General features: G+C 38.7%; 1 protein-coding gene across 4 annotated transcripts in view; it reads right to left on the bottom strand.

Moving 5' to 3' along the window:
- The window catches only part of NELL1 (neural EGFL like 1), an 865,453-nt gene that overhangs the window by 665,782 nt on the left and 173,425 nt on the right, over nt 1-26,246 (bottom strand). For all 4 annotated transcript variants that reach the window (XM_068554539.1, XM_068554541.1, XM_068554540.1 and 1 more), the window contains 2 exons: nt 8,174-8,246; nt 7,435-7,517 (listed from right to left, as the gene is read on the bottom strand). In XM_068554539.1, the coding sequence (XP_068410640.1) occupies nt 7,435-7,517; nt 8,174-8,246 (156 nt within the window). The remainder of the gene's footprint in view (nt 1-7,434; nt 7,518-8,173; nt 8,247-26,246) is intronic.

Raw genomic sequence — 26,246 nt, 5'->3', positions numbered from 1 at the left:
CAAGTCTAACTGCTCTACAAACATTTGAGGTTATCCTGGCCTCATGCCTCCTCCTGACCCACAGTCAGCCCACCAGGTTCCCCTAATAGCTCCTCGTGATATGGTTCCAACCCCTCTTGACCATTTTCCATGTAGGCGACTCCAGGTTGCCTTCAAAACTATGGTACAAAAAACTTGAAATGTGGTATGATCTCTCTGTCATCACATCCATACCAAGGAGTAACTCAGCCTGGTAGCAATATCACCCTTCTTCCTTTCTCCTTACATAGAGAAGGTCATGATAGAAGAACAAATACCACTTTCTAAACATTCATCAAATAGTTTCTTTCCCTTCTCAATCATACTTATATATCCCCGTCTTGAGTATTTTCCCCATACAGGAGATCGAATCCATTTTTGATCCCAACTAAGACTATTTCAAGGCAGTATTTTAGCTATAATGGTTGAACCTGGCTAATGATGACTTCTACCATCTTTCTACCTTTTCTATGGTTCCAGCCCATACATGCTCCTCTCAATTACTCATAACAGTGCTGCTACTCTTTGGAAATGGAATCCACATGTAATTCAACCTTGGTTTTTGTCATTTATTCCATCTCTTGCTCTAAACTTTTGGAATTTCTCAAGAAAATTTGTTCCTTGTCTGCCTGTCATGGGTAGTACCAAGAGGAAGGGAAAAGAACAAATAGAATCCTAAACAAACCACATGCACTATAATCAACCTTGAAAAAACTGAGTCGACCGTGCCTGAAACTTAGCTTCCTATGACTCCTCTACTATACATGATCTTCCAAAAATTCAAGTTACATTTATATCTCCAGCCTAATCATAGAGCGTCCAGAATCGACGGTAATTACGTTCTCTGGGAATTCTTTAGGAAATGCAGATAACATATAATTCCAAGAGTTTGGTGACACCAAGTACCAAAACCATGTATTGGTAAGAGATAATAAAAAGGAAGTGATAACTCATCACATATTATCTACTTCATTTCTATAGCCTCAGTAGTTCCCACATAAGGTAGTGATAGACATATGACCGTGGAATGAACAAGAAAGAGTTGAACTAGAAGGGAATCTTTCCTAAAAGTGGCTCAGAATGAAGAATCTGTTTGTGAGAGGAAAGTGCCTGTCTTACTCTGAAAGTCTGGAAGAACCCTAGTGTCTGTATCACTCCAAGAAGGGCACTTCTTAAGGACTAGTCCAAAAGGCTATTCTGTATCTATCCAAGTTTCCTGAAAATCCAGGAGCTTGCCTAAAGGCAATATTGTCAATTTCCAGTACTGCCCAACAAAGCTGAGCTATGCTCACCTACAAAACTCAATTCCAAGGAAAAGCCTCAATTTTAATACAATGGAAGCTATTCTCAAGGCCGATTTTGCTTCCCTTCTGAGTACTGTATTTAAATTTTTAATATATTTAGCCTGTTCTGACAACAGTGAAAAACCCTAATCTTTGTGATGATAAGAATGCATCAGACAGACACCAAGACAAAGGAATATTAAGGCAAAAAGCTAATTTTTCAAAGGCACTTAATATGTAATCTTGCCTTCCTTTTCCCCTGCTAAATCCTGAAGCAACAATAAAGGAGAAAAACAACTCTGAATTTAAAAATGAATTACATTTTCTGTCACTGGCATTAGCATGCTGAATTTATACAAATTCATTTTCAAAAGCTATTTCTACACTACCTGCCATTTTCTCTAAGAATGCCTGCAGATCCAAAATAGATACGGTATCAAATCTACATCTCTTTTCTGTTTTACCTTTGTTTGCACATTTATCTGAGCAACCATGGACCGAATCATTTATTCTTAACTCTACACATTCAAAGACAGACAGCAGAGGCCTTTTCCACAGTAAGAGGTCAATGAATGAATCTAAGTACATTAGTCATGCAGCAGATTTCTTTTTTTCCTTTGAAATAGTATTTATTTGGCATTTGCTATATGAAAGGGAAAAAAGAAATCTATTGTGTTAAACCTTTAGGCTTAATTGAAAAATCACTATTGAGCTCCTCGAAACAATGAAAGTCTCAAAATTAAATATGTTACAAGCTGAAATGCCACTCCAAGTGCTGCTTGATTTACATAAATAGATTTGTCAAAGATTTAAACAGAAGTAATCAAGAAATTCCCCGTCTTCAGCATCTCTTCTTCCTGAGCTTGAAGGAAGAATGTGATTACCACACAGGTGGGATGCAAGAGCAGGACACAGCCTGGTCCTATCGCTGTGTACCTGGCTCAGCAGGCGTGTGGTTCCCACAGTGTAGAGACTACCTGGGAGAGCTTCCAGAATAAGCCAGGGGATTGGTGGTCTCTTGTGGCTCACTTAGGGGAAGTGTCAGGGGACCGCTTCCCTGCACCTTCTCCCCCTTGAAAAAGTATGGTTTTTGCCACAATGTTGGGATTCTTCAAGAGGGCTCTTCTGTACCCTGGCCTCTGTCACCTGAAGCTACATGCAAGCTGCTTCCCTGATCTTTCCTATATCAAGCAAGGGCACAGTCATTTTCAATCACCCTGTACTTTGAAAGGAGAAAAGGAACAGCAAGCCCTCCTAGGCACAACCCTGAGCTGATCTGGTGTCTGTGTCTGTTTGGTTTGATGTGACTTTGGCTACCAACTCCTGGCCAGCTTGTGTGCTGGACTCGCTCTCCGGTAGGATTCCATGGCTTCCACTGTGACCCAAATGTGAGGACTTTCTGCTGCTTTCCAAAACCTCCTGGCTCTAGACCAGGGCTCTGACAGCAACTTTCATGCAATCTTTATAAAACGAAGAATAACTGTCACCATTTTACATACATGGAAACTGCAGCTAGAAATGAGACCAGTGACTCATTCCAGGCTGCAGACATCCAAGGAAGTGACAAAAATGAGATTCAACATCAGATGAATCTTACTCCAAAGCCCATTTCTATCTCCACCATGATCTACATGACTAATGCCTATTTTAATCACAGCTGCTGGGCAACTCAAACCAAACCTCCAAACCCATCAGCTAAATCTTGCCATGATAGGCTTATTTAACTAAAGGCAAAGCCCAAATCCAGATCGATTTGGTGCCACAGAATTCCCTTTGCACCCAGGAACCCTACTTGGCTTCCAGTTTGTCTTATCGCTCCAGACTCCATCTCCTTCACTCTGCCAAGAGATGTATTACACTCTGCTTCCACCAAGATGGCAGACTAGGTACCCTAAAAGACTACACCGATTGAACCAACTAAAATGCTGGATAAAATACACAAATCATAACTTTTAAAAATCATCACAGGAGCTGACAGAAAAGGAATAAAGCCACAGTGGCCAAAACAAACTGACAGCCAGGGATCCAGGGAGGCGAGTGAGCACCAAAGCCAACCTCCATGACGTTAGCCAAAACATGGAGCCCTCAAGCTCCCACCTTGCACAGGGGGCCAGGGAGAGGAAATAGAGAACAGGGTCTGCCCAAGATGGGATGTCTTAAAGGAAACTCCTACATCAAGGTACGGCCCCAAAGGGCTGTACGCTCAGCTTAAGAGTGAACAAAAAGGAAACAAGGCTTGCACCAGGCACAGAAGGAAGACCTTCCTACTCAGACCATGGCACTGGCTAGAGGGAAATATCTTCCTTCAGAAGTCTTAAAGAATTCTTTGCTGAGAATTCACCTGGCTGATCCTAGGTTAGCAGTCTGATTCTGAGCAGTCCCTATGATCTGAAAACCCTTAAGGAGATAATGCAATAGCAGTGACCCCTGTGTGGTCCTGGCAGGAGGACACATAATGTAAACCCAGGACTCAGAAAATTCCCACATCTACCTAAGGAAAACAAGTGGCTGTAACCAGATGGGTGAGTTAAGAGGGCTTGTCCTTGCCCTGACGTTCCTCCTTCAAAAGCTGCTACAAGCTCTATGCTCACGTTTCACTCCCAACAGGTACCATCTGAACACACACTTCTCTTTTCCTCTCGTCTTATGTGCTCCTTCTTCTTCTCACTGGTATCGCCATCCTCCTACTGGTAGCATCCACCTCCCTCTCTCCATCAGTCATTCCTTCTTTATATCTTTTGGTTCTCTTTCTAATCCTCTCTCCTCCAACCATAAACTTCCTCGGTTATGATCCAACTTACAGAATCTAAGTTGGAGTCTTGGCTTTGCCATCCACTTTGCTTGGGAAAAACTACATAACTTTCTTGGGACTCAGTCTTCTCATCTGGACAGTGGGCTAATAAACCTAGCTCAGAGGATTGCTGGAAGGATTATAGAGAGAGTGAATATAAAAAGTTTAAGCATTGTAACTAACACATAGTAAATGCTCAATAAATATTACCTAATATGAATATCTTTCCAGTTTATTCCAGATCAGGGGTTGACAAACTAAGGTCCATGGACCAAATCTGGCCCAGCACTTATTTTTGTATGGCCTGTGAGCTAAGAATAATTTTTACATTTGTCAATAGTTATATTTTATTTTTTTATTGAAGTGTAGTTGATGTACATTATATAAGTTACCTGTGTACAACACAGTGATTCACAATTTTTAAAGGTTATACTCCATTTATAGTTATTATAAAATATTGGCTAGATTCCCTGTGTTGTACAATATATCTTGGTAGCTTATAATAATTTGTACCTCTTAATCTACCACTCCTATATCACTCCTCCCCCACTTCCCTCTCCCCACTAGTAACCTATTTTGTTCTCTATATCTGTGAGTCTGCTGCTTTTTTGAAATATTCACTAGTTTGTTGTATTTTTTAGGTTTTTTTAGATTCCGCATATAAGTGATATACAGCATTTGTTTTTCCCTGTCTGATTTATTTCACTTAGGATAATGCCCTCCAAGTCCATTGATGTTGCTGTGAATGGCACAATTTCATTCTTTTACGGCTGAGTAGTATTCCAGTGTGTGTGTGTGTGTGTGTGTGTGTGTGTGTGTGTGTGTGTGTGCATACCACATCTTCTTTATCCATTCGTCTGTTGATGGACACTTAGGTTGCTCCCATAGCTTGGCAATTGTATATAATGCAGCTATGAACACTGGGGTGCATGTATCTTTTTGAATTAGCATTTTTGTTTTCTTTGGATATATACCCAGGAATGGAATTGCTGGGTCATATGGTAGTTCTAGTTTAGTTTTTTTGAGAAACCTCCATACTATTTTCCACAGTGGCTGTACCAATTTACATTCCCACCAACAGTGTACAAAGGTTCCCTTTTCTCCACATCCTTGCCAGCATCTGTTATGTGTGTTCTTTTTGATGATAGCCATTCTGACAGGTATGAGGTGATGTATCATTGTGATTCTGATTTGCATTTCCCTGAAGATTAGCAATGTTGAGCATCCTTTCATGTTATATTTTTTTTCTTTTATAAATTTATTTATTTTATTTTATTATTATCATTCTTATTTTTTTTGGCTGCATTGGGACTTCACTGAGGTGAGGTGTGCAGGCTTCTTATTTGGTGGCTTTTCTTGTTGCAGAGCATGGGCTCTAGGCACGCGGGCTTCAGTAGTTGTGGTGCACAGGCTTCAGTAGTTGTGGTGCACGGGCTCAGTTGCTCCGCGGCATGTGGGATCTTCCCCAACCAGGGCTCAAACCCGTGTCCCCTGCATTGGCAGGCGGATTCTTAACCACGGCGCCACCAGGGAAGCCCCCTTTCATGTTATATTGATTGATTATATTGAAGTGAAATAAGTATATACATCATGTTCTCAATTTTGCTTCTTGATCTATAAAGACTAAAATTTACTAGCTGGCCCCTTACAAGAAAAGTTTGCCAACTCTTCTTCTAGATTATCACAGATTCCAAATTTTGCAGTGAAGATGGAAGTACTCAGTTTCCTCATTATAATTCTATTCACGGTTTGAAAGAAATAGACTTATAAATCTTCCAAAGTGCTGCGGGTGTTGAGAAGGTGGATTCAACCATTTTCTGCTCACAATTAAATATCTTCTGCCTCACAAATGCCCATTTTACATAATAATGTTTTGAGGACAGAGCTCAATGTGACTGCTAGATAATAATGTACAGCTAAAAAGAGAAAAATGACATTCCTGCAAGGGGAAAGAATAAGAATGAAAAAGGGCACTCTCATCGCCAGGAGATGGAGAACCACAGTCACCTGAGGCTGAGTGGCATGTTTCTTGTTCCAAAAATTTGGTAGTGAGCTAAAATATAATTAACAGTATTGAGATCAAGCTGCTCCAGACAATATGACATAAAAGCTTCTATATGCCACAAGCTGGAAGGCAAATTATTGCCTACGTTTCACATTTCCACTGTACTCTGAAGTGAAAAGAATCTCTCGAGTCTCAGTTTTAGTTTCTCTCTTTACAAAAGTGCTCTCTCTCCTTTGCAGACAAAAGGGGACTTGGCCAAAGACCTAGTTTGAAGCAGAAACATTATCTTCAGCAGCAGAGTCTTTGAGTCCAAAATACAGCCCTACATCCCAAACACTGACCTACCCACCGATTTCTTCCACGTGCTACGGCTGATGGCAGGAGCAGTCACAGCCGCAGGTAGAATAGGATTAAGGTATCATTTTCACTGTTATTAAAATTCTCCCTTTTGCAGAGCATAATGTCTCTTAGGGCCAACCAAATTCTTTCTTTGCCCTAGGCCGGAACTCATGTCCACGACTGATCGGTATCATAACAACAGCATCGGCCACGTTTTCTATTTATTCAGCGCCTTTCTTCACAAGGTTCAGGGCTTCTCATTATCAATCTAAACTTTATGAGTATATATTACCAAAGCCCCTAATTGTTTACATTCCCGGCTCTGCCACTCAATATGAACGTCTCTGGGGGTAGAAATCACATCTTCTTCCTCACTGCCTCCCATGTGCCTAACACAGTGCCTGGTAAATAGCAGATCCTCAAAAGACGCTTGTTAAGTGTATGATGGGGAGGAGGGAAAGATGCAGAATTATAAAACTGAAGGTGCTGAAAGGCAAACTTTGCCTCCTTCACTATTTAACTCAGGACCAGTTTTGAAATGCATCATATATTAGAAATGTGATATAAAGCCTTCCTGTGACAATAATCTGTTCCTAACAATATCTATTTTGCCCTTTTGCGATTACTGGCAATGATGCTTGCATCCAAAATGCATTAGCTTATAAGCAGCAGTGACTCTGACCATATATCATCTCTCAGTGTTACTGGTTTAATAGCCAATGGGCAAATTCCTTTTCCACTCCCAGGGAATATACAGTGATACATATTGCCTTTCTTCCAAACATTTTTCAAGTATTTTGATACAGCCTAATAGTATCAAAGGCGTAAATGGTTATGTTTATTATAGGTTGTCCTATTTCAAGAAAGAATAAACCATTTTTATAGTAACATATAGCAGATGCCAACACTAAAAATGTTTCCATTATAGCATATCACTCTAAATTCCAGATAGGATGGACAAAGAAATGAAACATCACAAGTGAAATTTAGATACCTACTTTTGCAGTCATCTTGGCCAAAAGCTCCTGTAAATCCATTATTCCTTGCACCAAGCTTAAGAAATCACTGCAAGTTGGGCAAGCTCAATAAAGAAAATATAAAATAAATGTTGATACTGTGCTAACAGAAAAAATATATATATATTTAAACAGTAGTTTTTTAGCTATGTAAAAGTGTCTTCGCTTTTCTGGTTAAGTATGACTTCAAAATTGGAGTGAATTCACAGAGGATTTCAGATCTAGATCTTTTTCTTTTATTAATATGCAAAAAGAAGGGAACAAGGACTAACTGAAAAGGACAGTATGTTTCTACCTTGAAAACATTTTTAAATTTAAACTAAACTCTCATTTTTATTGGGACTAAAGAATTGTGAATTATCACAGAAGCAGCAAAAGTACACTCATATATATCCAAGTCAAGAAGTTTAAAAAAGAGTTTATATACATATATTTATATAATTATATGAAACATAACTTTCTATATTAACCTACAGACCCAAAACTGCTCATATAATCTTTTCTTACCTTCAAATGTTAATTCTACAAATAATACATAAGCTTTTTAAAAATCCAAAGACACAGAAGTATTTTAGTATACATAAAATCTCTCACTAACCCCACCACCTCATAAGTCAATAACGTAAATAGTTTGTTTGTATCCTTCCTGAAGTGCTTCTCTGATGTTATCAACAAGCTATATAATATTTATAATTCAGAAATGCTTTAAGTTGCTACTTACTGCGATTCAGGTTCGGACACTGTGTTATGTATCCATTCGGCATAAAGATGATTTTCCCATCTTGGATAATCCCCTTGATAACAGAAGAGAGAGGTGGCAATTAGTATTACAGTTACCAGTTCAAATGGCCCCTGTCACATGCTCTCTGTAGGGAAGTGGTTTTTTTCTTGTTTTTTGTTTTTTTTAGCAAGACTGATAACCGTATTCAGAAGGTGAGTTGGCCTCAGTCCACACTGACCTACTCCAAACCATCCTCTTCTAAAAAAATCTCAAAATGTCCATTCATCTTGAGAAAGCTACAATTACCTACCACCGGTTTATGCTAATGATATCACAGAACTAAGGATCCATCAGTCAATGTTCTTAAACTGTCCAACTAAAAAGACATTGATGCAATAAAAATTCTCCTCAATGCCTTAGTCATCTTGGAACATTAAATATTGCTGATTTACAGGATTTTTTTAAGTGGGAAAAAGCGACAATAGGAACATATTATACTAAAATGCTCTACTGATTCATTTAGTCTAGGAAATAAAATTAGACACGGGGAAAACTCCTTAAGAACCTTGCTCTTAGCTAACTGAGTAACATGAGTCTTTGCTGGTGAGTCTTAAGATTTGCTCAACATCTCACTGTGGATAAAAGGTGGTCTTTTAATTCTGCAATCTAGTCTGGAAGAACAGCCCTAATTTAAGAAAGTCATTGGGGCTGCCATCTCTCAATGAAAATATTGACTTGGCTTTTGGATTTTTCACGTTGAATTTCAAGATTCCGTTTTTAGGGTATTTTTTTTTCCTGATTTGATGGAAGAGATATTACAGAACAGATGGAACATGTAGAAGCTGGTTCTGAATATTGAGCTTAATCTATGAATAAAATACAGGCTTATGATAGTGTGGTGAGTCTTTCAGAGGGAGCAGCATTTAACGTTTATGTGCTCATCTTCTAAACAGCAGAAGGTAGTCAGCAAATGCTGTTTCTGCTTATTATTCCAAGATAAAATATTAATTGGAAATATTAATAGAAATAACAGGGTCACAAGGCCTCTTCCTCCGAATTACGTACTTTGATTAACCTCTTCCTCTTCCAGGATGATGCAGTGCCCGTGATTACGAGAAGAGATGCCTCACCATGGGAAGGAGGTGCCTGCCGTAGCTCCTCAAAATGAATGTGTCATCTATTGCTGGGGAATTACAGGGAGCAATTAATGGAGCACAGTCTAAGTCAATCAGCTTCTTCCTGGCACAAAGTTGCTCAGTTTTTCGAAGCAAATTAACTCCTTTGAGAGGCCAGGGTGCCTTTCAAGCACATGTGAGGAATTTGAGAGAAGCATGGGATTGGCAGTCAGGGGCCCAAAGTTTAAGGTCTGGATCCATCTGTAGCTAATTGGGTGGACTTAGTAAGTCAACCACCCTCTCTGAGCTTCAGTTGCTTCATCTGTAAAAAGAAGTGCTGTATGCAAAAGCTACAGAACCTTCTAGCACTCAAGTGCTGGGTCAATGAAACAGGCGTCCAAACTGAAAGTGTCACAATTTAGATCTCTGTGCTTTTGCTAACTTTCAGGATAAAGGAAAAAAAATCAGTCCAGAGCAGACAAAGCGATAGATTTCCATCAAAGAACAGACCAGAGAGAACTAAATACACATCAGAAAATATCCGTCTAATGAGGCTGAATATGGATGAAGTTATAGTGACCAACTATTCAGGTTTGCCTGGGATTTAGAGATTTCAGTGCTAAAACCGAGAGATTCCCAGGCAAACCAGGACAGTTGGTCACCCTCCCTGATGCCAAAGTGGCAAAAGCACACGTACCAGGAAAGGATCAGGTCTATCTATTACCTGCTGGTTAGAAGAGCCTAAATCATTCTTATTTTTATCAGCCATGGAAAGGGCCCTCAGAAACCTGGAGTATATTTGTCATGGTATTACCTTTGCCAAAACAAAAAGTCCATTTGAAAAGGATTTCCCATCCACTTATCCTGTAGCAACATATATTATACACAGCAGTATTCCTTTTGTTTTTTTTGTGTTTTTTTTTTTTAATAGGTGCTAACTTTAATAACTTTCATTACTGAGTACACACTGGGTACTAGCAAAGAAAGAGTATTCACCCTGGGGGTTTAAATCTAAGTTAGAAAAGGCATTAAAACCCAGATATAAAAAGTAACAAAACGAGGAGACCACAACAGTCTCCTTCCATCTGAGATTACTTTCCCTGATTTGGATTTGTCTTTTAGGTCCACTGAGCACACTGCTTAGTATCTTCTCCTTTTTCATTTCTGATTTTATTGATTTGAGTCCTCTCCCTCTTTTTCTTGATGAGTCTGGCTAATGGCTTATCAATTTTGTTTATCTTCTCAAAGAACCAACTTCTAGTTTTATTGATCTTTGCTATTGTTTTCTTTGTTTCTAGTTCATTTATTTCTGCTCTGATCTTGATGATTTCTTTCCTTCTGCTAACTTTGGGTTTTGTTTGTTCTTCTTTCTCTAGTTTCTTTAGGTGTAAGGTTAGATTGTTTACTTGAGATTTTTCTTGTTTCTTTAGGTAGGCTTGTATAGCTATAAACTTCCCTCTTAGAACCGCTTTAGCTGCATCCCATAGGTTTTGGGTCGTCGTGTTTTCATTGTCATTTGTCTCTAGGTATTTTTTGATTTCCTCTTTGATTTCTTCAGTGATCTCTTGGTTATTTAGTAACGTATTGTTTAGCCTCCATGTGTTTGTCTTTTTTACGTTGTTTTCCCTGTAATTCATTTCTAATCTCATAGCGTTGTGGTCAGAAAAGATGCTTGATATGATTTCAATTTTCTTAAATTTACTGAGTCTTGATTTGTGACCCAACATGTGATCTATCCTGGAGAATGTTCCGTGCGCACTTGAGAAGAACGTGTAATCTGCTGTTTTTGGATGGAATGTCCTATATATATCAATTAAATCTATCTGGTCTATTGTGTCATTTAAAGCTTCTGTTTCCTTATTTATTTTCATTTTGGATGATCTGTCCATTGGTGTAAGTGAAGTGTTAAAGTCCCCCACTATTATTGTGTTACTGTCGATTTCCTCTTTTATAGCTGTTAGCAGTTGCCTTATGTATTGAGGTGCTCCTATGTTGGGTGCATATATATTTATAATTGTTATATCTTCTTCTTGGATTGATCCCTGGATCATTACGTAGTGTCCTTCCTTGTCTCTTGTAACATTCTTTATTTTAAAGTCTATTTTATCTGATATGAGTATAGCTACTCCAGCTTTCTTTTGATTTCCATTTGCATGGAATATCTTTTTCCATCCCCTCACTTTCAGTCTGTATGTGTCCCTAGGTCTAAAGTGGGTCTCTTGTAGACAGCATATATATGGGTCTTGTTTTTGTATCCATTCAGCCAGTCTATGTCTTTTGGTTGGGGCATTTAATCCATTCACGTTTAAGGTAATTATCGATATGTATGTTCCTATGACCATTTTCTTAATTGTTTTGGGTTTGTTTTTGTAGGTCCTTTTCTTCTCTTGTGTTTCCCACTTAGAGAAGTTCCTTTAGCATTTGTTGTAGAGCTGGTTTGGTGGTGCTGAATTCTCGTAGCTTTTGCTTGTCTCTAAAGCTTTTGATTTCTCCATCAAATCTAAATGAGATCCTTGCCGGGTAGAGTAATCTTGGTTGTAGGTTCTTCCCTTTCATCATTTTAAGTATATCATGCCACTCCCTTCTGGCTTGCAGAGTTTCTGCTGAGAAATCAGCTGTTAACCTTATGGGAGTTCCCTTGTATGTTATTTGTCGTTTTTCCCTTGCTGCTTTCAATAATTTTTCTTTGTCTTTAATTTTTGCCACTTTGATTACTATGTGTCTCGGCGTGTTTCTCCTTGGGTTTATTCTGTATGGGACTCTCTGCGCTTCCTGGACTTGGGTGGCCATTTCCTTTCCCATGTTAGAGAAGTTTTCGACTATAATCTCTTCAAATATTTTCTCTGGTCCTTTCTCTCTCTCTTCTCCTTCTGGGACCCCTATAATGTGAATGTTGTTGCGTTTAATGTTGTCCCAGAGGTCTCTTAGGCTGTCTTCATTTCTTTTCATTCTTTTTTCTTTAGTCTGTTCCGCAGCAGTGAATTCCACCATTCTGTCTTCCAGGTCACTTATCCGTTCTTCTGCCTCAGTTATTCTGCTATTGATTCCTTCTAGTGTAGTTTTCATTTCAGTTATTGTATTGGTCATCTCTGTTTGTTTGTTCTTTAATTCTTCTAGGTCTTTGTTAATCATTTCTTGCATCTTCTCAATCTTTGCCTCCATTCTTATTCCGAGGTCCTGGATCATCTTCACTATCATTATTCTGAATTCTTTTTCTGGAAGGTTGCCTATCTCCACTTCATTTAGTTGTTTTTCTGGGGTTTTTTCTTGTTCCTTCATCTGGTACATAGCCCTCTGCCTTTTCATCTTCTTTATCTTTCTGTAACTGTGGTTTTTGGTCCACAGGCTGCAGGATTGTAGTTTTTCTTGCTTCTGCTGTCTGCCCTCTGGTGGTTGAGGCTATCTAAGAGGCTCGATGGGAGGCTCTGGTGGTGGGTACAGCTGACTGTTGCTGTGTCCCTTTTGTTTTCTTAATGACTGATTTAGTCACTTTGTAAATTACTTATTGCCTCTCCCACACCTTTCTTCCACCTGCCTCCCTCCTCTGTCTTTCCACTTTTAATCTCCGGCACACACGTGTGTGTCACACAGATCATTAGGTGAAGATCAATGATGTTGAACAAAAACGGAAATAAGAACTGACAGCTTCTCGATCCCTATCAACACAAAAACTCAAGGCACTTGATATTTTTTCTGAAAAAGAGGACATGAGGGTCAGCCCACATACTGGCATAAAAACATGTTCTTGCCAAATGAATCAAGATGAGAACGCTAATTTATTTGAATGGATGTAATTCCATGTTGGATTAAATGAAGGGTGGCAATGTACTGTACAAATACCAACTGTAACCCAAAGAAGTGTGAGTGTATGTATGTGAACCTATAAATACATACCTGTGTATATATCCCAGCACCTCCCCACGACAAGAACCAAAAGGTCTTGCACTGAATTGTCATATGAACTAGAGTCATCCCTCAGTAGCTGGAAGGTAGTGGTTCTGGGACCCTCCCTTTCCCCTCCACCACCCACCCACCACAGATACCAAAATCTGCGGATGCTCAAGTCTTTTATATAAAATGGCATAGTACGGTAGGTGCTCTGCATACACAGGTTAAGCATTCATGGAGTCAACCAACTGTAGACTGAAATTGGTTGATTCTGCGGATGTGGAACCTGCAGATAGAGGGCCAACTGTATTTAGTGCCTGGACATTTGTCAATAAAAGCAGCATTTGCTAAGCCTGTATTTTTCTTTAGAAAATTGAGTTTTATAAGGTATAAAGCAACAAACAACAAAGCAGCTCGATCAGCCTTATTTCTCCCAGAAAACTCATCTGTGAGGATTTCTATAGATGAAAATGTACCTTAGAGCACAGCAACTTCTCCCCAGAAAAGATGAGATAAGGGATAAAAAGATAGAACTTCTATTATTTCTCTTCATTTAACTTTAAATGTATCTACACTTAACTGAAAAAAAAGAAAAACTCTGGCTGGGCCTCTAACTAGTGGACCTCATTTGATCTCATTTTTTGAGACCTATGCTTTACTTCATACCATTCACCACAGCAGTATTTCTCAAACTGCCAGTTTCTTAAGAATCACATTGAGTATTTGTTTAACATTCAGATTCCTGGGTCAACCCCAGATTCTGTTTCAGGAGGGTTGGAGTGGGCCCAGGAATCATCATTTTTAAAAGCTGTCCCAAAGGATTCCCATGAAAGGTCAAGGGGCCCCACTTTGAGAAACCCTGCCCTGTTGTCAATCACTTGGATTTTCTGGAGCAAGAGTGTTTACTCCTTACAAGTTCACAGTGGTGAAAGTAGCACCTGCATCCAGTACACGAACAAAATAAAATCTTACTGATTTGGAACTGAATGGCAACTAACCAAATTACTAAATTATAAAAACCATGAAAGCAAAAATCATAGGTTTTCACCTCAGCTTTCCCTGCAATTCCTATCGTAGTATATTTCACGAAGTAGGCACAATCAATACCTAACCTGGATCAAATTCCTAAAAACTATAAATTATATAATTATAAGAGAGCAAAATTTGCCACTCAAAATGTCTCACTGGCATGCAGATTATTTAGACCTGAAAACAATCAAGGCCCAAAAGACTCAGGAAGAAACTTTGACCTTCCCCCTAACTGCCTAAAAGAATTTAGATAGAGGGCCTGTTCCCAGAATAGAACTGTCATCAGAAATATCTGCAAGGAATATGAACTAGGTGTGGTGGGGCAACTTAGAGATCAGCGTGCACTCTGCACCCCATTGTCTCTGCGTGGCCCAGCAAACATTTATTTACTGAACATTTGCTTTGCCATCTCCGTGTGAATTGCCTACCTCCCCTTGAGTCCCAAAGACCTACCACCACACTCTCTGCTGTCTTTAGCTGAAGACAGTATTTAAGATGAGGGTTTCAGCCATTTTGGTAAGCTACTCAGTTTTCCTGGGTCTCTGCCATGTGTACATGTTATTAAAATTTGTTTGGAGTTTCTGCTAATTGGTCTCACGTCAATTTAATCCTTAGACTCGTCAGAAGAACCTAGAAGGGTAGAGGAAAATTTCTTCCTCCCTGATGCAATATTGAACTATAATTTTCACAGCTATTAAGAGTCTGTGAAAATCATGTAGAACGCTAGTTGTTAAACTAGGGGAACATATCAGAATTTTAGAGGGGGTGAGGGAGCACAGTCATGTATGAAATTTTGACAGTGGTTCTGAGGTGATTTTTTAGATGCCTGATGAAAACTACTGATCTAGGGCCAGATCACCTGGTCATTTGACCTATGAAAAATCTAAAGCTCTGATACTTTAATTAGCTTTCCTAAAGGACACCTTAATCTTAGGCCATCAACTATAGGTCTACTAACTCCAAACGAGGGCTGGGCCACTGCAACACAGTGTAAGTAAAATATATCATTTGAGAAAGTCTCACAGTTACGTGGGCTTTGTAGCACAAGATGGTGCTACAAGGAAGTCCTGTTACCAAAATGAGGTTCTATCTTAACTGCCTTCATGGAAAGATACTATTCAACCATCCATAATGAATTATTTGCATTAGATACTAACAGCTTGCTAAAACAGTTTTTCAATGCTGGAAAACTGAGGTCCTTTTAGGTAGCATAACATTCTCCCCTGCAATCTTATTTGCACTATTAATTTGCTAAACAATCCATTTTCTTGTTGTCAGAGCAATGCTAAATCTCAGCCACTCTGAGGATCTAAAAAATTCCCTAAGGGGCAGAGCCCAAATTAATAAGCTTTTACTATCAGTACGATGGAAAGAAGAAAAACAGATATTTTTTCGTCTTTGTGACATCCACCTGTTGCCACCTTCTACCTCTCCCTGCACTCAGCTCACCAGGCACTGAAAAATAAATTTGCACCAGGCAGGTTATACATTATGGGTTTGTTGCCTGGGACACTAATGCCCATTATTTCCATTGTTCCAAGAACATTTACTCATTTCACAGTAAGAAATATAGGAAGATGCAATAAAAAGATTAGAAAAATTATGCCATTATTATCCTCTTATGTATGGAATAACTATTAGGCAAACCCTACTAACACTCGGAGCTTTCTGATACAAATGAAAGCAGCTTTGCCGCCAAACAAATGCTAATTCTTTCCTTAACGCTCTTATTTCCCTGCAGATCTCTGTTTACATTGAAGAAAATGGTTCCATTTTTTTGTATGCTAAAACACTGAAACAAATTGCTTTGAAAGGGAAAGGGAAAGGAAAAGGAGGTGGGGAGGGTTCCTGGAAGGCTTGTAAATATATGGATGAGAATGTGCTCTGTTTATAAACTGGCAAGGACCCAAGCTTTGGCAACAGGCTAACAGAAAGTAAGACCTGGGAAACCGACAAGGAGGATTTTCACAATGCAGCCAATTATGTATTTCTGCTCTGAAGACAGTTAATAAAATATTCCAGCTTGCATAAAAGCCAAGAAAGACACTTGTCGACTTTCATTATGATCAATAAAAACTGTCAGTTCATTAGCATATCATTAGCTGTCCTGCTGTTTCCAAAGCCTTAATGCACAGAAATATTAATCTACAAATATATAAGATTCCCCAGTTCTGTGACTTTGACTTTCTGCATGAAAGGAAAAATGAGAATTAGAGATGGGAGGAATCCAATATGGCTTCTTTTTCTATGTGCCTATAAACATATGTTTACCATCTGTGGAATTATGGGAACCAGCTGAGGTAAAAAAAAAACAACAGCTGTGGCATTAAAAAAAAAAAAAAAGTAATTTCACTTCCCAGTGACAGCTCAGCTGTTAAGGAGACAGTGAAGTCCAGGTAAGGGAAAGGTTTCAGACCCAAGTTCACCAGACAGAAAAAGAGAGAGAGACAGAGACAGAAAGGCTTGGCCTCTGTGAAAGGCTTTGAGATGGGAATTCTCCACGAGATCTCAACTATTTAGTAACTGTCAGAACACCCAAACCTCTGAAGCACTGTGATTCACCTAGGCTTACCCTCTGGAATAATGACAGCATAATCATCTTAGAGTACATCAAAGGGAAATTCAGCAGTAGGCAACCACCTTGATAACGAAAATCTATGACAATCAGAAGATTCAGACAAACCTATCACCACTGGCCAACTATTTTCTCAAATGAATGCTGTTTTGAAGTGAAGAAATCCCCAGCCTGTGTTCTGTGTCTCTGATCGGAAGTAACTAAAGCTAGAGGCTTACGTGCCAAGCAGCAAGCAAGTGATACCACCCTCTGCTCTTTCATCAGCAGCACTTTCATTGCACTATTCCTAACGATGCACCAGGACCCAGAAATTAGGTTTGACAAGTGAGCTTTTGCTTTTACTTTGCCTATGAAATGACGTATTCATATTTAAAATAGAGAACAATACAGTTTTAACCTGAAAACACAACATAAGCATTATTTAGTTCTGGAGCCAAAAGGCAGGTGTGGTTCTTGGACCCAGGAGGCAGCTTCTACCAGGTATCTATTAAAAGCCTGAGAAGTCACCGGAGAAGTGACTGCCTCTTTTACAGGGAGATTTTTGCAGCATTGATCAAGATAATTTCTGTAATGAGACAGTGATACATTCCCCCTACCCCAGCATTCTCACCTCACCAAAGGATGGAATGAAACACGGGTTGGTATATAGGGAGATGAGTTTTGAAAGGTTTCCTTCTAAAGAGCTGTTGGATGGAGCTACTCCTATAGGGGAACAAGGAGAATCACAACGCTCCCTAGGGAGATGTGGTGTGTGGAATTGCCACCTCCTTTTGGTGCTTCTCACTGGGACCACCTGTTTCTTTGGGCTGGAGCCCTGGAAAAAGGCAGGTCTGTCTCCCCCACAGGACATGGCATACCTAAGTGAAATGCTCCACCATCTAACACAGCGACTAGTACATAGCAAGCAAGCCCCTAAAAAATATTTGTTGAATGAATAAGCAAAAATATTGAAAAAGAAAGTTCTAAGCTTCAATCCTATTTCTTACAAACTATGTGAGACTGGCAAGTTGCTTAATCTTTCTGAGCCCCATTGCCTGATTTACACAGTAGGGATAACACAGTCGGCCCTTTGTATCCGCAGATGCACAGTCCACAGCATACATGGATTTTATATAAGGGACTTGAGCTTCCATGGATTTTGGTATCCGCAGGGGTCTTGGAAACAGGATACAGAGGGACAATTATAATAACTACCTTATTAGGATTCTCTGAAGGTGATACACAATTAACTAAGATAATATATGTACAGCCAGACTAGGTCTAGAACATAGAAAGCAGTTAATAATTGTTGGTGCTCTCTTCCTCATCCCCACAACCCACCTCCGCAGGAAAATGATTGCCCAAGTCTGTAAACACCCGTTGTGTTTTCTGCCTGTATCACGTATTTGGGCTCTTAAGCAAGGATTCCTTATATCTACAGAGAATCATACACTCATCAAGCTGGAATAGATAACAGGACAAACTATTCTCCCTGTCTTAATCACAAGCTCCCAACTAAAACAGAAGTCCCTAAAAGGCGGCAAAAGTGCCTGTCTTTACTACAGTATAGAGTTAAGCATATACGGAGCATTAAATATATAAGAAAGAGGGAGAAGGAATGCATGCTGTAAACCTACTAAGTGCGGGGTGCTTTTAATATATATATTCTTTTTTTTTTAATTAATTTATTTATTTATGGCTGTGTTAGATCTTCGTTTCTTTTTTTTACTTTATTTTTTTTGGCTGTGTTGGCTCTTCGTTTCTATGAGAGGGCTTTCTCTAGTTGTGGCAAGTGGGGGCCACTCTTCATCACGGTGCGCGGGCATTTCACTGTCGCGGCCTCTCTTATTGCGGGGCACAGGCTCCAGACGCGCAGGCTCAGTAGTTGTGGCTCACGGGCCCAATTGCTCCGCGGCATGTGGGATCTTCCCAGACCAGGGCTCGAACCCGTGTCCCCTGCATTGGCAGGCAGATTCAACCACTGCGCCACCAGGGAAGCCCAATATATATATTCTTATACAATCTGCATTACCTGTATGAGAGACATCTTTGCACTTTACAAATAAGGCAGATTCATAGCTTGTGCATTTATTCATTCATTTTAAGAGTACATCATCTGCCAACTGTGTACCTGATACTATTTGAAGCACTTGCTGAATAAAACAGACACAGTTCTGACCCTGGTAAATCTTAGAATCTCAATAATGTGACCAATAAGAAACAAGTAAGCCCCCCTATAAACTATTCAGGATCAGCTACCTAATTTGCAGAGTTCCTTGTTCAAAAATTATTGAAAACTTGAAGGTAGCAACAGCAGAGCCTTAAACCAATCATGGGGGCCTTTCTAAGTGCAGCACCCTGTGGGATTGTTTTCTTCATCCTGCTCAAACCTGCTGGTGAATTCTGGCCAATTTTTCATTTCAGTTGTACTTCCCAGCTGCGGAATATCTATCTGGTTCCTTTTTGTAATTTATCTTTATTGATATTCTCATTTGTGCATACATAATTTTCTTCACTTCCTTAAGCTCTTTGTTCGTGTTTTCCTTTAGCTCTTTGAACACACTTAAGATAGTTGTTTTCAAGTCTTCATCTAGTAGGTCCAATATCTGGGCTTCCTCCAGAATGGCTTATGTCCACTTATTTTCTTTCTTTGAATGGCAATACCTTCCTGGTCTTTTGTTTGCCTTATGACTTTATTTGAACACTGGACAACTGAATACTGTAATGACTCTGAAGGTCAGTCTCTCCCTTCCCCAGGGTTTCCTAGGTTTTTTTTTGTTTGTTCTTTTTTGTTTATTGTTGAATGCTGTAGTAATCCATTTGTTTAGTAACTTATCTGACTATTTTTATAGAGACTGTATTCCTTATTATGTCTGGTCACTAAAATCTCTGTTCCAGAACTTGTGTTCAGAAAGTTTTTAGACCAAGATTTCCTTGAATGCCAGGAGCTTGGAGAGGGGGAAAGTTGGGGGAGAGCATGCTATATGCTGGAACCCTCATTTAACACTTAGCCATGCTTGCACTGATCCTAGGGATCGGCCCAAAGTGAACGCATAGGGTATTCTCAGCTCTTTTCTTTTTTTTAATTATTTATTTATTTATTTTTTCCACACACACACACACACACACACACACACACACACACACACACTGTATTTTATTTTTACAAGAGATGAATAGACTGACACCAAGCATTGTACATGGATGACCACAACAAAAGCAACAATGATGGGAGCTGTTACAGTGGAGGATTACTGGACTGAATGTCAATATTATGACATAGTATGAGTGAGTTTCATGTTTGGTAATTGCAATCATTGTTGCTCAGGTCTTTTCTGAGCATGAATCTTGCTCTGGGCATGCATATAACTTTCTAAATTCCCCATATACATGATTGCTTTTGAATGCCTTAAACTGCCCAAAGAATCTCTCTCCTCAGCTCTTCCTCCTATCTCTAGATTGTCTAATGTGTGTCAACTGTAATCTTTTGCCCCAGATTGTTTGGTAGCTTTGCAATATTTTCAAGAAATGTCCACCAATTTTTTTGGCCTGGGAGAATTCTGAGTTAGGTGAAATAGAGATAAGTGTCTTCCATGAGTCCTTCAGACAGTCCCAGACAGAACAGACATACGAAATAATTTGTAGATAAGATTTGCTCTGCTCCCTCCAGAGCCAGGGACCATTTTCCCACATGGGAACATGGGCTGACATCTTCAAGACTGCCGCTGAGCTGTAGCTGGTGTGGGGCGAGGGCAAGTAAAAATGCCGTAAAGCTTTCCTGTTATTTTGATGTTGCCTTTTTCTTGATTCAAAATTAACTTGGTTGCTACAAACATTTAATGTTTGCCAAAATTCTGACAAGGTTGGTTCTAACAGTTTCTGCTTGTTTTTTGATGTTTCTGTGGGAGTAAAGAAACTTGGAGCTGCCTACTCCACTGTTTATTGACATCCAGCTACCTGTGTTCTAACAATCCCTCCTGGAGATTCAGATGCAGTCTAAAGTTGGAGAGACACTAATCTAAAAAGACACTAAAGCAGAAGCTAATTTTTGACTATATCTTATATTTTGTGAGCTCTTTATAGAGACCAAGGTGAAACACTAATCTAGACCATCAACACATGTCACCTATGTCAATGCACTCAAATTTGAACCTTCAAATCTACAGATCAAAACCAGTGAGAAAGGCCTTTTAAAAATATATAAATTCCCAAACCCTACAGTTCAGATTCTCAACAAGTGGGTCTAGGTAGACATAGAAATTTGAATTGTAAACTCTTCCCATCTGACTCTGATGTCTTTCCATGACTCGGAACCAGTTGCTGCCCTTCACTACAGACGCAAGACCCCTTAGAAAAGTGTAGCTTCACCAGTGGGTAACTAGCTACAAAACAAGAAATAGCATAAGTGAGAGCCAGTTTGGAACAGAGACATTTGGACAAATTTCTGATGATTCTTGGACACATGGAAAATCATAGAACATGAAAAAAATCACCTGTATGGATATGGATATATGTACATATTTATACACATACATATGTGTAAATTATCACCCTGAAAAATTATGTCATGATTTTTAATTTCAAATATTTATGATGTACAAAAGGGTTAAAACCAAACTACAGCAAATACCTGTGAATTTCCCACCCACCTTAAATAAGATGTTATCACTATAGTTGAAGACTTCTGGGTACCCATTTCTAATAAAATCCCCATTTATTCCTGTTAGAAGTTAAACTAGTCTGAATTTGGTGCTTATCATTTCCATGCATTTACCTTTTTACATGTGAATGTATAAATCAGCAATAAATTGGATTGTTTTGATTTTTACACATACAAATGATTTACTACCATAATATTCTCCTGCTACTTGCTTTTTCATTCAACGTTATGTTTGCAATTCATCAATTTTTACTCAAGTTCTATGATTTTAATATTTACCACAATTTAAACCTTCTCCCAGTGATAGAGTTTTTTCCCAAATTTTTGAAATTACAAAAGAAAGAAAATGTTCCTGTGGTAATGTTTGTATATATCTTCTTGGGTACATGAGTTTCTTCAATGAAGAAACATAGAAAGAAGAGTTTCTTCAGTGTTTATACCTGTAAGTTGGGTTCCTGTGTCATAAGGTACACACATCTTCAACTTTATACAAAATCTCCCTAATTGCTCTCCTTAGTATTCTACCAATGCAAGTTTCCACTGCAATGAGTATGTGTCCTGTTCTCAACTGTCTTCCTCACACTTAACACTGTCAGGTTTTGGGGGGGGTTTTTTTTTCATTTTTGTCAGGCTGATGGCTAAGAAATTGTATCTACTAATGGATTTTTTTTTATTTATTTATGGCTGTGTTGGGTCTTCATTTCTGTGTGAGGGCTTTCTCTAGTTGTGGCAAGCGGGGTCCACTCTTCATCGCGGTGCGCGGGCCTCTCACTATCGTGGCCTCTCTTGTTGCGGAGCACAGGCTCCAGATGCGCAGGCTCAGCAATTGTGGCTCATGGGCCTAGTTGCTCCGTGGCATGTGGGATCTTCCCAGACCAGGGCTCGAACCCGTGTCCCCTGCATTGGCAGGCAGATTCTTAACCACTGCACCACCAGGGAAGCCCCCTCTACTAATGGTTTTAATTTGCATTTCCAAGATAGCTACTGAAATGGAATTCCTTTTAGTGCATTCATTGGCTATTCACGTTTCCACTTTGGGGAGCTGCCTTTTCGTATCCTTTGCCAGAATTTTTATTGAGTTATAAGAATCTTCCTTATTGATTTATAGCATTTGTTTAATGGATATTATGTCTTTGTCAACTGATCCTTGTTGCCAAGATCATCTGTGATAAGCAGATCTTTTTATTCTACATATTACACTTATCAATATTTCCTTTAAAGATTCTTCATTTTTTAAGCTTAAGAAATTTTTCTCTACTCTAAGAACATGAAGATATGCTCCTACGTTGTCTTCTAAAACTTGCAAAGTTTTGCTGTAATATTTAGCTTTTAAGTCAATTGTAATTGTAATTTTTTTTTGCATATGGTGTGCAAATACATATTTAAAGCTTTTCCTGTCATTATACACAAAAATCAATCACATCAATTAATATATATACGAAATATTTAAATAACTGATTCTCCTAACCATTTATCGATGAATAAATGGTCTTTTCCCCATTGATCGGGAAAGCCACTTCAAGTTTCCAAGTTGCCACATGTAATGGAAGGGTATCTTTCTGGCTTCTCCATTCTGTTCTATTGATGCATGTGCCAATGCTTGCACCAATATGACATTATAAGATTCCTATAACCTTATAATAAGCCTTTGTATCTGAAAAAGCCAAGTCCTTCTCCCATTTTCTTCTTCAGAATTGTCTTCATTATTCTTGTTCTTTAATCTTCCATTAGAATTTTAGAATCGGCTTGTAGATTCCACCCAAAAAAAAAAAAAAAAAAAAAATCCTGTTGGGAATTTATTACAGGTTCACAGAATCTAGAGATCAATTTGAGAAAAACTGACTTTACTGCTTTAAGCCTCCTTCTCCAAGACTTTACTGCTTTAAGCCTCCTTCTCCAAGACTTTATTGCTTTAAGCCTCCTTCTCCAAATGGGAAGAATATATTTCTTCCCATTTAGGTGTTCTTTAATATAGCTTTTAATAGAATTTTACAATTTGCTTCATAACTGTCATGCATATATTTGATTTTGTTCTTAAGTACTTACACATTTTTTATATTATAAACAAAATATTATATTTAACTGTATCTTTGTTATTGCTACTGCTGCTACTTCTGTTCAGCAATGCAATTGATTTTGTTTTTCGATTTTGTATTTATGCAAATGAAATGAAAACTTCTGTTCACACAAAAAGCGTCCAACAGTCCTTCTGAACTCTCTTGGTCATTCTAATAATTCATGAGTCCAATTTTTTGTAGACAATTATATAATTCATGAATAATTATATTTTTCTTTTTCATAATTCTTAAGGTTTTAATTTACTTTGCTGGTAAGAATCTACAATGTAGTGTCAAAAAGAAACACGGTAATAGGGATGGCCTGTATGATTCCTGACTTTAACAGGAATTCTCTTAATATTTAAACCGTAAGTATGATGTTTCTATGTATGTTTTCTTTATGTACTTTTTATCAGTTTAATGAAGTTTCCTTCTATTCCTATTTTGCTAAGAACTTTTTTATCCTGAGTCAGTACTGAATTTTATGTAGTGTTTTTCTGCCTCTTGAGATGACCACAGTATTTTTTTCTCCTTTGTTTCATGTGTTGAATTATGTTAATAAATGTTTTGGTGATAAAAACAAATTTATATTGTTGAAATAACCAATAACTGGGTCTCTCTCTCTCTCTCATGCACACACACACACTGCTAGATTCAGTTTGCTAATATTTTGTTTACATTTTTAATCTAATCTGTGTTCAAAAGTAAATTACCTTGTATTATACAATTCCTTTCTTATACAGTCCTTGTCTAGTTTAGGAATCAAGGTAACCCTATCTTCATAAATGAGTGTTCTCATTTATCCTCTTCTCTGGAAGAGTTTATGTAAGATTGGAATGGTTTCCTTGGATGTAATAGAACTTGCCTATGAAACCATCTGAACCCAGCAGTTATTTGGTGGAAAGACATTGTAGACTAAAAAAATGGTCACAGTTCTTTGCTCTTTGCTGGGTCCATGCCCTGTGCAATGGGAATTTGTGTCCCATCAAAAGGTGGAGTCAATTTCCCAGACCCTTGAATCTGGCCTTGTAACTTGCTTTGGCCAAAATAATGCAGCAAAAATAATGTGCAAGTTTCAAGCATAGGCTTCAAAAGGCCATTCCCACATCTGCTCCAGCTCTAGAAACCCTGATCAGCCACCATGTAAACAAGCTTGGGCTAGACTGGTAGAAAATGACAGATCACATGAAGCAGAGATGAGCCATCAAACTGAAGGCCATTCTAGTACAGCCAGCCCCCAGAAAACCTACCAGCTAACCAAAGATGCATGATTAAACCCACTGAGAATATAAGAACAATTTAGCAAAGCCCAGCCCAGAACGCCAACTCACAAAATTCTGAGCTACATAAACGGTTGCGGTTTCAAACCATTAAGGTTTGAGTTGATTTGCTATGCATCAAAAGCTAACTGATACAACAGATTTCGAATCATGAATTCCTGATGATACATTAATGATTCTAAGACTACCTGGGTTTTGCACTTCTTAAGTCCATTTTGATAATTTATATAGTTTTAAGAAATTGTTCATTTTTCTGTCATTTTCTATTTTATTGGCACAAAATTGTCAATAATTAATTACCATTGTTTTAATTTTTGCAGTGATTTTTGTGTGCTTTTATTATTTATACTGGTTTTCATACCTTCTCCCATTTTTTCTTGCTCAGACTTCCAGATGTTCAGTCTAAGTTCTTCTTTTCTGAAAAAGTTGCCTTTTTTCACTGGCTACTTTTAAGATCTTCTCTGTGACCTTGGGGTTCCGCTATTCTGCTAATATGTCTAGGTGTGGCTTTCTATTTATCATCATTTGTGTAACAGATTATTAAAATGTTAAATTCTTCCCTTCCTTGCATCCATATCCTTGCAACGTTATATTGCAGAATAGTCCCACAAGAGATGAAGTCTATTTATTTACCTCTCACTCCTGGCTTTCGTCATATGACTTGCTTTGGGCAATAAATTATTAGCAAATGCAATCAAGCAAAGAGAGCCTTGAAATGCACTAGTGCTGTAAGGCTTCCTCTTTTTCTTACACTTGGAAACTCAAGACTGCCATGTGGATAAGCCTGAGTAGAATCCACATGGGGAAGAACTGCAGTACACCAGTCAACAGCCAATCTACCACCAGAAATGTGAAGCCACCTACTGACCAACCAAATGACAACAGACATATCAGAGAGCCCAGTACATACCAGCGTACCCAGCCCAAGCCAGAAAGATCATCCCATCAACCCAAAGGATTATGAGCTAAATAAAAAGGCTAGGGATTCCCTGGTGGCACAGTGGTTAGGAATCCACCTCCCAATGCAGGGGACACGGGTTTGAGCCCTGATCCGGGAAAATCCCACATGCCGCAGAGCAACTAAGCCCGTGCGCCACAACTACTGAAGCCCGCGCGCCTAGAGCCCGTGTTCTGCAACAAGAAAAGCCACTGCAATGGGAAGCCCGCACACCACAACGAAGAGTAGCCCCTGCTCACCGCAACTAGAGAAAGCCCACGCGCAGCAACGAAGACCCAACGCAGCCAAAAATAAATAAATAAATAATTTTTTAAAAAAATAAAATAGCTATAGTTTAAGCTTCTAAGTTTTCTAAGTTTTCTAAGTGACTTTTTGACAGCAAGAGCTTACACTTTGATTGCACTGTTTCCTGTAATAAAAATTGATGTCTTATCAACTTTAGAGAATCCTCAGCCATCATACTTCTAATAGTGCCCATAACCCCTTTCTCCCATTATCTTTTGGAATTTTCAAATATTTATGGAAGCATATA

This window comes from Eschrichtius robustus, chromosome 11, assembly GCF_028021215.1.
Source record: "Eschrichtius robustus isolate mEscRob2 chromosome 11, mEscRob2.pri, whole genome shotgun sequence".
Taxonomy (NCBI): domain Eukaryota; kingdom Metazoa; phylum Chordata; class Mammalia; order Artiodactyla; family Eschrichtiidae; genus Eschrichtius; species Eschrichtius robustus.
Note: the sequence above shows the minus strand (reverse complement) of the source record. Positions and strands in the feature narration are given on the sequence as shown.